Here is a 12,879-nt window from a genome sequence, read left to right on the forward strand (position 1 = left end):
CGACAAGGTGGCCGGAGAGGGTGGCTACAGGTGGAACAAGCGCGATGCCGGGTTCGACGCCGACAAGGTCGCCGGACAGACGGGTGAAAGATGGGTCAAGCGTGAGGGAGACTCGTTCGACGTCGACAAGGTGGCCGGAGAGGGTGGCTACAGGTGGAACAAGCGCGATGCCGAGTTCGACGCCGATAAGGTGGCCGGAACGGGTGATTACAGATGGAACAAGCGCGTTGCCGAGTTCGATGCCGACAAGGTGGCCGGAACGGGTGATTACAGGTGGAACAAGCGCGACTATGCCGACTTCGACGCCGACAAGGTAGCCGGCCCCTCGGACGAGACCTGGAGAAAGCATTAAGAAGACCCCTTCGATGCGGACAAGGTGGTAGGCCAGGGTGACACATATGGTCTGAACCTGTCAGGTTGGTGAAGCTGGCGACGTGGGTCGGGGGCACGTGGGGGCCTGGAGAAACAAAGCCGGAGGATTGAAGTGGCAGTGCAGTCAGCAGTTTCGAGTTGGTCGAAGTGTAGCTGTTCCATACCATCTGTACCTCGATCGATTTGTTGATTTTCCATGGACACGCGAGGCAGTTCGGGCAACTTCAAGTAGGAAAGAGTGAAATCTTGGCAACGAGAAATGCACGGCCGCCTGATCGATACAACGTCCACACTTGGTGCGCCGACAGGTGTTCCTCACCAGCTGGGTGCTGGAAAAGTTGCAGATACGCGTGGGGGATGTAGTCAGAAGGTTGTCGGATGTTGAATCAGGCTGAGCCGGAAGCGGCAATCCCGTGATTTCTCAGCCGGGCCCCGCCAGACGCGTTCTGATTGGCCGAGGGAATGGAACGCGCTCCGAGGCTACGACGGTGTTCCGGTGTGCTGACATTGTTCTTTCTCGAGTGGCGACGGGGAAGATGCACGTCTCGCACGCTCCCAACGACCGCTACTCAAATGCCGGCGATAAAGAAGATAGAAATGGCGTGGAAGTCGCCGGCGCTCTTGCTGGTGGCTGGGCTGCTTGGGCTCGCCGTCGCCTGTCTGTTACACATCAACCGCCTTCTCCGCCACGTTCCGGCGCAGGCGCGGGAGCTCTCGGGCACGCGTTGGAGGGCCGATGAGCTTCGCGCCCTGTACCACGCCCTGGCGAAGAAGCCGATTGACTATACGGAGAAGCTGCCGCCAAAGCTCGACAGGCGGTATATTGTCACCGGCGGCAATGGTTAGTAATTGCCCGTAGTCATGCCTCCAAATACCAGCCGCTTACCGACCATTCCCAGGGCTTGTCGGAGGCTTCATCGTCCTTCAGCTTCTCGCGCGAGGCACGCCACCGTCGCACATTCGTATCCTTGATCTGCGTAAGACGGAGCGCGGTGATATGATCAATGGACCCGCAGCACAAGTCGACTTCATCCCCGTTGACATCAGATCCGCCGGCGCCGTCTCGCTAGCTTTCAGCAAATCGTGGCCTGCGTCCGCCTCCCATCTGCCCCTCACCGTCTTTCATACCGCTGCAATCATCATTCCCTCGGAACGCCACAAGCACACTTACACCTTGCCGGAAAGCGTCAATGTACAGGGAACCCGCAATGTTCTCGCAGCTTCGCATGCTGCCGGCGCGAGTGTGTTCAGTGCCACATCTTCTGCCGCCATTTCAATCGTTCCAGTGGACCTGCGCGTTCCCTTCTGGGCGGAGTCGGCGAAGAATGCTTGTCAAGTACTTGATGAGCGAGATTTTGACGCACCTCTCCGCAGCGACGACGGGTATTACTCTAATTACGCACGCTCCAAGGCCATTGCGGAGAGGGTTGTGTGTGGAGCAAATCAGGACGATTTCAGGACTGGGTGCATACGCCCGGGCATTGGAGTGTACGGGAACCCTACCGACAATACGGTCGGCGGCCCTCTGAGCCAGAATGTTCAGCCGACGTAGGTCATGCGTTCTTCATCGCTCCATACCATCGGATGCTGACCACAGATTATAGAATGATCCCACACGTCGTGCAGAATTTCGTGCACGCCGCAAACGTGGCCGTGGCGCATCTTCATCAGGAGAGCGTGCTACTCTCCCAAGCGCATGTCAAAGACATTCCGCAAGCCGGGAGGCCGTTCGCCGTCACCGATCCCAACCCTGCCATCGCATACGTCGACATCTACACCGCCATCTCCGCCCTCAGCATCTACCCGTTTCGTGCTCAAATCCTGCCACCTGCGCCGCTGTTCATCTTCTCCCATCTGGTCGAGTGGTACACGCTTCTGCGGCACCACGTGCCCAGCTTACAGAAAACACTCCCCCCCGTCGCGGGCGTGGTGAGCTACCTTCAACCGGCAATCTTCTCCATATGTACGCATCTCCTCGTCTCAGACGTAGCAGCACGGAAGCCCGTGGCCAAAGGTGGCCTGGGGTACGAAGGCGTCCTGACTACCGAGCAGGGGATAGTCAGTGAGATCTTGGAATGGAATCGCGAGCAGCGTGCGCACGCTGCTTCTCTGGGCGTCAATGGAAGTGCAAAAGTGGAGCTCAAGAAAGCGTACACCACGTCCAACTCTTTGGCCGATCACATACGAGCATTGGCGGACGTGGGAAATGTGTCTGATGTAAATGGTAAATTAAAGTAGCGTAGAGGGCCATTCACTCGCTTGGCAATCTCCGCTTCAAAGGGTGTGCCTCTGTGTTGAACACATAATCGTCAAGGCTGATCAGGCTCGGCTCGCTGAAGATTAGATAGAAGTACTTCAGCGTCTCGGCCAGCCAGAAGCTCTCCATACTGTCCTCTTTATTCTTCTGCAGCCCCGCATCATCGTTGGCAAGAGTGATGTCTTTCAAGGCCGCATTCGCCAAGATTGTCTGTGTATAGTTGGAGATGGCCGTGAACATATCCCACGCCGCGTCTAAAAGATACTCCTCGCCCGTCATCCGGTATAGGAGGAAAACGCTCTCGATGGCCTCTGGTCGAAGGATGTATCGACGGTCCGAAATCTGGGAGAAGCCTGGCGGTAAACGGTTTTGGCGCACAATGTCCTCGATGGATGAATGACTAGAACGGGCATTGCGCTCCTGCACATCCTCTAGCCACGTTGTCTTGTTCCACTCGCAACTCACCATTGACTCACACATGGTCATGCGGAAGACTTCGGGCATGATGCCAAGGGGAAGCGCCTTGTAGGTCCAGATGCATCCATCGACGAGCTTCCTCGCTATGCTCATGTGGGCCGGGATTTCGAACAGCTTGCTTCCGAGTGCAAACATTCCACCGGCGAAGCATACGAGATGCTGGCCTTGCGGATCAAGTCCCGCGACGGAATCTTGGGAATGCCGCTGGACTTGACCGGATATTAAAATGTCTGCATTGTCTGGTGTCATGGGGCGGAACAAGTTGTACTCCGTCGCAGTCTTCATACTGTCCTCGTAGAGTTTTCTGTAGATAGGATCATCTCCGCCCAGCAGCGCATGCATCTATCTGAGGATTAGCGGCTTGCACGGAGATTGATTGATTACACTTGGGCATCTCACCTTGGGAAAGTACTCGTACAGAGAGTCCGACATTGCCGAGAGGGTGAAGAAAGAATCTTGTGTAAAGTCGGCGTCCTTGGCATTAATGGTGACCGGCCACATGCCTGGTTGGTTGGTTTTGTGCTGCTGTTCCGCAAACTTCCGCGTGATACGATCCGTGGCATCATACCATTTGGGGTCCCCGGTAAGCTGGGAAAGGCGAGTGAATTCCATGCTCAGAGATCCAATCTCTGCAACGAGCACCCTTTCGTTGGCTTCTTGGGAAGCGAGTAGCGCAGCATACGGCTGCCATCGGGTAATTGGCATTCGATTTGGCGTGTCAAAGGCCACGATGAGCATATCGCCAAACTGCTTCGCCTTGGACAGCAGCCTGCGGTCCCCACTCAAGTCATAGGCGGCGAGAAGCCCTCCAAGATGGCGGATGGTGGTCTCAAAGACGTTGATTGTGTCGTCGGTGCTGTAAGTCAGATCGATTTTCAGAGTCGCCGTCACCGCTTCCCAAAACTCGGTCTTCAGCCCCATGATCCATAGGGTGTCGAGGCTGTCCACCAGTGTTGCCGCCCACCCGCCAAAGGTGTTGTACGAAGATCCGGACAGCGGTGCCACTTCGTCGGCCATCCAGGCATGCTCTCGATACGCGGTCCAGCAGCGTTCAAACGTTTGCCGCACCGCCAGCTGCCGCACCTTCTGCTTTGCCGCGTGTTCGCCGGTCTCGGGCGGGAAGCGATACTGGACACTTGGCAGCGCGCGTGGCTTGACGGTTGACAACGGTTTGATGGAGCCGACAGGAAAGCGGACGGGCACCAGCTCCCATCGTAGACGGCCAGTGACGGGATCGATGAGCGGTTCTCCGGAGGCACTTTTCGTGAGCGGACCATTTCGCGCTTGGGAATGTCGGAAGTGTCGGAGCAACACGAGCAAGCAGATGCCAACGCCCAGATATATGGCGTATCGACGGTAGAATATCATCATCGCGGTGGGCGTCAATCTAGTTCATCTCGTCTTTTCGAATGATCCGCGCGGACAACTGCTGCGACGGAAGGAGTCGGTTTCCTTGAAAAAGGGCAGAAACAAGACCAACGCCGGCTGTCAGCCAACGACCAGGATTATCATGACTCCTCTGTACACTGGATGTAGATGCGCTGTGCGGAATGTAGTATATGGCGAGAAAGAAGTGCAGCCTGAGGGCGCAGGAGTTGCTTAGAGGTATCGACATGCCACGACTTCTGACACCGCCTTTGCATGACGCCATATTTGACACGCTGTCTTTGCCATTAATTGCTGCGCGTCTTCCGCGGCGCGTGTTGGACCTCTACGTCCAAACGACTACATCCATACGCAGCGACTCCAACATGGCGCGTGCCGAATCTTCAAAAGACGCCGAGAGTAATGGGACGAAGAAGACTGCAAATGGGTCGAATCACAGCTACGAATTGCCATGGTCAGCAGCCCAGTCGCCTTTGTCCCATGACGGTACTGACAAAATCTCGCGCAGGGTTGAGAAATATCGTCCAATCTTCCTCGACGACATTGTAGGCAACACCGAAACCATTGAACGCCTCAAGATCATTGCCAAAGATGGCAACATGCCACACGTCATCATCTCTGGAATGCCCGGCATCGGCAAAACCACCTCCGTCCTCTGTCTCGCCCGCCAACTTCTCGGAGATGCCTACAAGGAAGCCGTGTTGGAGCTGAACGCCAGCGATGAAAGAGGTATCGACGTGGTGCGGAACCGGATCAAGGGATTCGCGCAGAAAAAGGTCACTCTGCCGCCTGGGCGACACAAAATCGTCATCCTCGACGAGGCCGACAGCATGACTTCCGGCGCACAGCAAGCCCTTCGGCGCACCATGGAGATCTATGCTGGTACCACCCGCTTCGCCTTTGCGTGCAATCAGAGCAACAAGATCATCGAGCCGCTGCAGTCTCGATGCGCCATTCTCCGCTACTCTCGCTTGACCGATGCCCAGATTGTCAAGAGGCTGTATCAAATCTGCAAGGCGGAGAATGTAGAGTACAGTGATGATGGGATCGCCGCGCTGGTGTTCAGCGCGGAGGGAGATATGCGTCAAGCCATCAACAATCTTCAGAGCACCCATGCCGGCTTCGGCTTCGTGAGCGGAGATAACGTCTTTCGGGTGGTAGACAGCCCACATCCGGTGAAGGTGCAAGCGATGATCAAGTATTGCCAAGAGCAGAAGATAGATGACGCGCTTGACATCCTCAAGGAGCTCTGGTGAGGCTGCCTCTACATGCGTTCGGCAAACTTCCAACTAACTCGTATCAAACAGGGACCTGGGCTACTCATCCCACGACATCATCTCCACCATGTTCAAAGTCACCAAGAACGTGCCGTCGCTTTCGGAGCATACGAAGCTCGAGTTTATCCGGGAAATCGGATTCACCCACATGCGCATCCTTGATGGAGTGCAGACGTATCTCCAGCTTGCCGGATGCGTCGCCAAGCTCTGCAAGCTGAATATGAAGCCTCAACTCTTTGTCGTGCCGCAAGGTTGAACAGCAGTGCTGTCGAGTCTAGATCAACGATCAACGCTACGCAGCTTGCTGACTGGCCATATTACCCTCGCGCTCATACCCTGTGGCTGCCGGATATCATTGTCGATGCAACTGTATCCACTTGATGCGTGACGCGCTTGTTGAACACCGCAAACGGTGCACGATGCATCAACATCGATCACATCGGACGGGTGGAAATGACGGATATGGCGGGCGACGGGCGCATGATGGACTACGAAGACTACGGAGACTACAGTTTACTCTGAGCCGCACCCGAACCGATATCCCTCAACTCACGTTTGGGCGTCCACGCTCCAAGCTTGGGATGCTCCGGGCTCTTCTCTCGCACATCCCAGCCGTATGCCTTCCAAGCCCACGCTTTGTCTTTCTCCTCACCATTCGACCGATCCTCGAGCACGTTCACAATGTACTTGCCGATGTTTGGAAGGAATCTGTGCGCAATTAGCAGATGAGTCTAGTCTAGCTTTGCAGCCAAAACACCTTACTTGTACGCATGCGAACTACCACCCGTGGCAATGTAGAGGCCGGAAAGATTCCCATGCGGATACTTGCAGATCAAAAAGTCTTCGGTGGGCGTTCGAGCATCGTAGCAGATGCGCCAATGATCGGCCTTCTTGCCCTTGGTGAAGGTTGGCAGGAGTCTGGACAGTATGCCCGTCTCGGCCTCGTGTTTCAGCGCGTCTGGTATGTCGTTCAATTGACTCTCGTACGTTGAACCTGCCGGGCAAGTCACTTTGGCGCCGCTTGGGGTAGTAACGGTGTTGGTGAAGGAATGATTGTGTGTGTATTTCAACAACTTGTTCTTTGAATGAGGCGGCACCACTTCTCCTTCTTGCCCATAGATGATGACGGGGACTTTGTGCTCCTCGAACCGCCGAATCTCTTCGTCCGACACGGGGTAGTAGATTTGGAGAACGCCAATGGTGCGGAGTTGATTCTCGATGCGATCCCTGGATGAGACCTGGAGCGTGTCTTCCAACGGTGATAATAGGCTACTCGTCCATGCACCTGCGGCGATGACAACCTTGTCGGCTCGGAGCTCTTGACCATCCGTGGTCTCGACGCCTACCACTCGAGAGTTGCCTTCGTCCAGCAGAATCCGGGCCACGCCTGCATTCACCCTGTTGATACCCTTCTTCTCTGCGGCTTGCATAAAGTTATGCGTGGCGCCCGCAGCATCACACCAACCGACTTCAGGGCTGAAGTAGGCCGTTCCAAACCCCTTGGTGTCGGTGCCTTCCAATACGCCTCCCCATTGTTGCGGTAGGTCATCCAGCGACAGGTCTTCTGTGGGGTCGGAGCCGCGATCGCGGTATTGCTGGCGGATTGCATTGGAAAGTGAGGAGTCTTTGGAATCGTCCATCATTAGCCAGCCCGTCTGATGAAAGTACGCCTGCAGCTCCATGCTCCAGAACCAAGCGTGCCATGCCTCGTACGCCAGATTGTTGTAGAAGGAGCTGGCGTAGTCTGTCCGAATGATGCGGTTGATGTCTACGCCGGCGGCGGGCTTTGGAGGACTGGTCGCACGGTCAACAATCGTCACCTTGGATGTATCGTGGTATGTCTGGGCGAGGTGATAGGCTGTGGATGTTCCGAACGTTCCGGCACCGACGATGAGCACCGAGGGCTCGTCGCTGCCCTTTGCTTTTGCAGAGACGCCTTGTCCGGTGATCCAGTGAGACATGTTGGATGTGATGGATTGCCTCAAGCCTCTGTGGATTCGAACAGAGAAAGAAAGAATGAAAAATGAAGTAAAAGGCCGGAGAGATCAGCATGGATAAACGTAAACCCCGCACTGTGGCATCACAGTTCTCGAGGTATTCTTGTACTCATTGTGGTTGGTGGTCGTCGAGGCTGTCACCCCCGACAGGGTTCTCCGCATCCGTATGCAGGGCAACAGCTGTCGTCTCTCCCCGGCCCCAAGTTGTGCCGTACGAGCGGTTGGGCATGGGATTTCGTGTCGTTTCAATAGTGAAGACATGAAGCTGCTAAAAAGTGGATTGCAGATACCAAAGGCACAAGGGCCATTCCCTCTCCTCAGCGTCTAATCGCTTGAACGCTTGCAAAAACATGAAGAGCTGCTCGTTGCTCATGGACTGCTATTGCTCATCAGAAGTACCGCTACCGTCGCGCCTGTCAGGGTCAGTCAGCTTGCTAGTCCAATCCTCCGCGGGCGAAGGAGATCACATACGGAATGTACTGAACCCCAGCATTCTCCGCCGCCGTGATATACTCGATCGGCAACTACAGTCGGTCGTCAGTTGGATCATCCCAGTACGCCCGAACCAGTAAAACTCACAATGCCGACCACCTTAACAGCATAGAGGCCTGGCGCATAGCCCTCGAGTCGCTGCCACTTGGCCACCCAGCTGCCTCCACCACCGTTCAGCGTGATCAGGCCTTCGTAGACCTGACTGGTGCAGTCGAGTACCGTGTCTTGGCTGTTTCGCATCTCCAAGAATTCCTCGCAGTTGGGACAGCCATCCTTGACGAACTTGGAACCGTGCTGGACAAAGGAGCACACCAGACACGCGCGTGCCGATCGCAGCGACATGTTGGCGGTGGTGTTGAGGTGAGCGAGAGTTGGATTCTTTTAAGGATTCTGTCGTTGGTCCACGTGTGGTGTCCTCGCCAGATGGTGGATTGATCACGATGGCGAACGTTGACAGAGTGCAGATGTGTTGAAAGAAGGAAAGGCTGCGCTGGCGGCGGAGGAACAATTTTGAGTTGGCAAGACTCCGGGCTCGGCCCGACATCCGACTTCATGTGGGCGCACGAGCCGCCATTGAACTTAATGCAGGCAGCGCATCTTTTTGCGGCCTGCTCTCGTGCTTGTCGATGGGATAGGATTCCGCTCACCTCACACCTCTCCACCGACTACCATCCCACCGGGTAAATACACTCGTCATCTCCACCCACTTTCCCGCCTCGAAGGCCACTTGGCCAAAGCGACTACACCCCCGTAGCCAACATGGCGGTGGAAACGGCGGTGGAATTAAAGAACAAGGGCAATGAGGCCTTCAAGAACCGCGATTGGCCCACGGCCATAGAATACTACACCAAGGCGATCAATGCCGACGACAAGGAGCCCGCCTTCTACACCAATCGCGCCCAAGCACACATCAAACTCGAGGCCTACGGCTACGCCATTGCAGACGCCACCTCTGCCCTCGACCTCAATCCCGACTTCGTCAAAGCATACTACCGAAGAGCCGTGGCAAACACCGCCATCCTCCGACATGCCGACGCGATCCACGATTGGAAGATTGTCGTCAAAAAGAGCCCGGCGGACAAGGTGGCGCGGACGCAGTACGATGCGTGCCAAAAGCTCGTCAAGCGCGACGCCTTCCTCAAGGCCATTGAGGTCTCAGATGCCCCCTCGGCCGCCGAAGGGCTCGATCTGGACAGCATGGTCATTGAAGAGGGCTACGACGGCGTGAGGTTAAAAGATGAGATGACACAGGAATTCATCGACGACATGATTGAGCGCTTCAAGGTCGGGAAGAAGCTACATAGGAAGTACGTCTTCCAGATAATATTGAAGGTCAAAGAGCTGGTATACAACGAAGCGACCATGGTGGAGACACACGTCGAGCCGAGCCAGAAGATCACCGTCTGCGGTGACACGCACGGACAATACTTCGACCTTCTCGAAATCTTCCGGTTGAATGGCTTCCCCTCGCCCACGCATCATTACCTGTTCAACGGCGACTTTGTCGACAGGGGCTCGTGGTCCACCGAAATCGCCCTCCTTCTCTACTCCTACAAATGGCTCTACCCCTCAGGCTTCTTCCTCAACCGCGGCAACCATGAGACCGACGACATGAACCGCATGTACGGCTTCGAAGGCGAATGCAAGGCCAAATACAGCGAGCGCGTCTTCAAACTCTTCTCCGAGTCCTTTTCCGCATTACCCCTCGCCACCCTCATTGGCGACAAGTACCTCGTCCTCCACGGCGGCCTCTTCTCCGACGATGCAGTCTCCCTCGACGACATCCGCAAGCTCAACAGGCATGCTCAGCGACAACCCGGCCAGTCCGGACTCATGATGGAAATGTTGTGGACCGATCCGCAAACAGCACCTGGTCGAGGGCCCTCGAAGCGTGGCGTTGGCATGCAGTTTGGCCCTGACGTGACGAAGCGCTTCTGCGAGAAGAACGGGCTGGAAGCGGTCATTCGAAGCCACGAGGTGCGCATGGAAGGGTACGAAGTGGAGCACGACGGCAAATGCATCACCGTATTTTCCGCGCCAAAGTACTGCGATTCGACGGAGAACAAGGGCGCGTACATCAACATCGAGGCGGACTACAAGTTGCAATTCCACAAATTCGATGCAGTACCGCATCCTGATATCAAACCTATGGTGAGTACCTTGACATCTGTCTCGTGAGCGATTGACGGCTGACTTTTCTGCAGGCATATGCGCAGAATGGCATGATGAGCATGATGGGCATGTGAGTGAGTGGTCACGTTTGATTTTGCATGGTGAATGTATAGCATACATAGATCCAGCGCGGCGTTTGGATACCTTGGACGCTGGACATACTTGCATAGCCCTTGAAGGACGATTGGCCAGCACCGCTCGTGATGGAGTGATGGGGGTGGATGATCTGCTAGACTTATCCAGCGCAATTGGTCTTGCCGGGCCTTGCTACCAACAGATACGGCTATGAACGAGGCTCATAGACACCAATCCAACGTCGCCCCTATGCGAAGGTCGTTTCGGATGCGTCTCTTCCACCTCTGCCCCTGAATCCTTGGCCGCCCCTTGTCTCGTAGCCACCGCGACCACCTCGATACCCTCCACCGCGGTAGTTGTTGCTGAAGCCACGTCCACCACGGCCACGACCGCGGAAGCCGCCGCGATACCCTCCTTGATCCACAGAGCCTTGTCCGAACGTTTCCATGTTCTTGCTCCGCTCCTCGCGCCGCATCGCTCGTCCATCAATCGATGTATCCTTCTCCATCTGCTCACGGCGGTCTTTGAGATCACTGCTGATGTTGTCGAAGAAGCTGGATTGTTTGTCGTAGCCCTTCTCCGTGCTTGGCTTGGTGGGAATGACGATGTCCTCCTCCTTGTCGCCGGCCAGCCCATTCGCATCTGCGTGTCCGACCTCCCCATTGGGAGGAGTGGAAATTGGACTACCAGGAACAATGGCATCCTTCACCAAATCCTGCTTGTTGAACTTGGCATTCGCGCCCTCGAAATCGTAGTCTTCCTTGGGGACGTCGATGGTGGTCGGCCCGCTCTCTCGACGCCCACCACGTGGGGCACCACCCCGCCCGCGCCCACGTCCACGTTGCTGCTCCTGCACCCTCATCTGGTTGACCTTTTGCGTCAGGTTGTCCATCGCTCCTCCGGAAGGTGGACCTGAGGCTTGATTGGCTGATCCGAGCTTCGCCATGGCTGCCGCAACGGCTGCAGTGGCGGCTTGCGTTGCATCGGCAATGGACTGTGGCTGGCTCGCGGGGGCGGTGGTCGGAGTTGACTGAGGCGGTTTCTGAGCGGGCTTGCCGGCCGGAAGGGGGAGGGCAACGCGGTTGATTGGCTTTGATGTCGCCTTCGACTGTGCTGATGGCTGCGTGGAGGTAGGAGGGGTTGAAGCGGCAGGAGCGGCTGGTTTCGTGTCGTTTGGAAGTGGAGGAGCAGCCTTTGGAGCGGGTTGCGAGGCTGGGGGAGGGGCTGGTGTTGGGCCATTACTTCCGGTCGGCTGCGGTGTACCAGACTTGCTGCTGGCAAGAGGTTGTTGCTGTGCCGAGGGTTGCTGATTCATTGGCTGCCCGTGAGGACCAGGAGGCATCGGTTGGTTTGGTGGGAACTGCTGAGGCGGTCGCTGGAAGCCTTGGCCGGGAGGTGGGCCGTAGTAGCCCGGTGGGGGACCACCCGGTGGGGGACCATGGCCCATGCCATAGCCCGGAACCGCGCCAGGAGTTCCTGGAAAGCCATGAGCCCCGCCTGGGCCCTGGAATCGAGGTGGATTGGGAAAGGAGTTTGGCGGTGGAGGCCCCGGATAGCCAAAGGGAGGAGGTTGCTGAGGGTAAGGGTGTTGTTGTCCGCCAAACTGAGGGGGAGGTGGTGGCTGTTGTGATTGAGAACCCGGTCGCGCGGACTGCAGAGAGAGGGGTCAGCTCAGAACGATGACTCGACGCTTTGAGTGAGGTGTAGAAAGGCCGCGATGTGTTCAGAAGGAAGGCAACATGGTATTATCTGCATTGCTTGCTCGCCTCAGAAGGACTGAAGTGTATTATCCAAGGGGTTCATCATTGTGTGGTGGCGGACGGGTTGTGATTGTTACGCGCAATATACTCACCGCAAGAATGGCAGGGTCATCGGGCATTTTCGGCGGCGCCTGGTTCTCTTTCGCCGACGGAGGTGCGACGATTGTGAGCTCTTTCACATCGCTCCCGCGAAAGACGATGTATTCGTAGACCTGATCCGAGCCCGGGATCTCTTCGGCGGGATTGCCTTTCCTGCCTTCGGTGCCATATGAAGTGACGCTTTCGAGGGCAACGGTGTGGGTGTCGCTGTTGATCTCGTGCAGGGTGCCGATGTATTTGATATCTGACTTGGAGATGAGGGAAATGCGGCTGCCAATGTATTCCGACTGGTGAATGGTCAGTGTGGATGCTCGTGAGGCTGGGGATTGTTTGGCTTACCATCGTGACGGAGGAGGGGTGGGAGAGAAGAGGGAAGTCGATGCGATTGCGACGGAGGAAGAAGGGATGAGAAGGAGATAAGAGGGAGACGAAGGAGGAAGAGCGCGAGGAGGGGTGAAGTGAGGGGAATTGGAGAGATGGAGTGCTTGATTGCGGCCGTGAACTTTTCGTGAAAG

The 12,879-nt window shown here is 56.3% G+C and overlaps 9 protein-coding genes across 9 annotated transcripts in view; 3 read left to right on the forward strand and 6 right to left on the reverse strand.

Moving 5' to 3' along the window:
• The window catches only part of BDY17DRAFT_61228 (uncharacterized protein), a 1,175-nt gene extending 684 nt beyond the window's left edge, over nucleotides 1-491 (reverse strand). The window contains exon 1 of the mRNA XM_033738561.1: nucleotides 65-491. Coding sequence (XP_033585478.1) covers nucleotides 65-349 — 285 coding nt within the window. The 5' untranslated portion in view covers nucleotides 350-491. The remainder of the gene's footprint in view (nucleotides 1-64) is intronic.
• BDY17DRAFT_306026 (uncharacterized protein) lies at nucleotides 131-727 on the reverse strand. The gene has a single exon (XM_033734977.1). The coding sequence runs from the start codon at nucleotides 568-570 to the stop codon at nucleotides 349-351; it is 222 nt and encodes a 73-aa protein (XP_033585479.1). The 5' UTR covers nucleotides 571-727; the 3' UTR covers nucleotides 131-348.
• Nucleotides 728-969: 242 nt separating this feature from the next.
• On the forward strand, nucleotides 970-2,610 carry BDY17DRAFT_328418 (uncharacterized protein; the record flags this gene model as incomplete). Its single annotated transcript, XM_033737840.1, has 3 exons — nucleotides 970-1,213; nucleotides 1,272-1,920; nucleotides 1,977-2,610. The coding sequence occupies 3 exons, from the start codon at nucleotides 970-972 to the stop codon at nucleotides 2,608-2,610; spliced, it is 1,527 nt and encodes a 508-aa protein (XP_033585480.1).
• A 13-nt stretch (nucleotides 2,611-2,623) lies between these two features.
• BDY17DRAFT_258517 (putative 1,2-alpha-mannosidase) lies at nucleotides 2,624-4,474 on the reverse strand (the record flags this gene model as incomplete). Its single annotated transcript, XM_033731781.1, has 2 exons — nucleotides 2,624-3,448; nucleotides 3,506-4,474. The coding sequence occupies 2 exons, from the start codon at nucleotides 4,472-4,474 to the stop codon at nucleotides 2,624-2,626; spliced, it is 1,794 nt and encodes a 597-aa protein (XP_033585481.1).
• A 383-nt stretch (nucleotides 4,475-4,857) lies between these two features.
• BDY17DRAFT_258541 (P-loop containing nucleoside triphosphate hydrolase protein) lies at nucleotides 4,858-6,025 on the forward strand (the record flags this gene model as incomplete). Its single annotated transcript, XM_033731785.1, has 3 exons — nucleotides 4,858-4,946; nucleotides 5,001-5,744; nucleotides 5,800-6,025. 3 exons carry the CDS (start codon nucleotides 4,858-4,860, stop codon nucleotides 6,023-6,025), a joined length of 1,059 nt encoding a protein of 352 aa, XP_033585482.1.
• Nucleotides 6,026-6,275: 250 nt separating this feature from the next.
• On the reverse strand, nucleotides 6,276-7,730 carry BDY17DRAFT_258339 (FAD dependent oxidoreductase; the record flags this gene model as incomplete). Its single annotated transcript, XM_033731764.1, has 2 exons — nucleotides 6,276-6,477; nucleotides 6,532-7,730. 2 exons carry the CDS (start codon nucleotides 7,728-7,730, stop codon nucleotides 6,276-6,278), a joined length of 1,401 nt encoding a protein of 466 aa, XP_033585483.1.
• A 415-nt stretch (nucleotides 7,731-8,145) lies between these two features.
• On the reverse strand, nucleotides 8,146-8,600 carry BDY17DRAFT_328422 (transcription elongation factor SPT4; the record flags this gene model as incomplete). Its single annotated transcript, XM_033737841.1, has 3 exons — nucleotides 8,146-8,179; nucleotides 8,238-8,290; nucleotides 8,346-8,600. The coding sequence occupies 3 exons, from the start codon at nucleotides 8,598-8,600 to the stop codon at nucleotides 8,146-8,148; spliced, it is 342 nt and encodes a 113-aa protein (XP_033585484.1).
• Nucleotides 8,601-9,017: 417 nt separating this feature from the next.
• BDY17DRAFT_258238 (serine/threonine-protein phosphatase 5) lies at nucleotides 9,018-10,504 on the forward strand (the record flags this gene model as incomplete). Its single annotated transcript, XM_033731754.1, has 2 exons — nucleotides 9,018-10,409; nucleotides 10,463-10,504. 2 exons carry the CDS (start codon nucleotides 9,018-9,020, stop codon nucleotides 10,502-10,504), a joined length of 1,434 nt encoding a protein of 477 aa, XP_033585485.1.
• Nucleotides 10,505-10,752: 248 nt separating this feature from the next.
• BDY17DRAFT_314140 (Scd6-like Sm domain-containing protein) lies at nucleotides 10,753-12,706 on the reverse strand (the record flags this gene model as incomplete). The annotated part of the gene is made up of 3 exons (XM_033735786.1): nucleotides 10,753-12,156; nucleotides 12,358-12,651; nucleotides 12,704-12,706. The coding sequence occupies 3 exons, from the start codon at nucleotides 12,704-12,706 to the stop codon at nucleotides 10,753-10,755; spliced, it is 1,701 nt and encodes a 566-aa protein (XP_033585486.1).
• Between the last annotated feature and the right edge of the window lie 173 nt (nucleotides 12,707-12,879).

Source organism: Neohortaea acidophila (assembly GCF_010093505.1).
Source record: "Neohortaea acidophila strain CBS 113389 unplaced genomic scaffold BDY17scaffold_13, whole genome shotgun sequence".
Classification (NCBI taxonomy): domain Eukaryota; kingdom Fungi; phylum Ascomycota; class Dothideomycetes; order Mycosphaerellales; family Teratosphaeriaceae; genus Neohortaea; species Neohortaea acidophila.

What these genes read in the sequence shown, in the direction of transcription:
- BDY17DRAFT_306026 (XM_033734977.1), bottom strand. Translation starts at nt 570, where the DNA reads ATGGAAAATCAACAAATCGATCGAGGTACAGATGGTATGGAACAGCTA.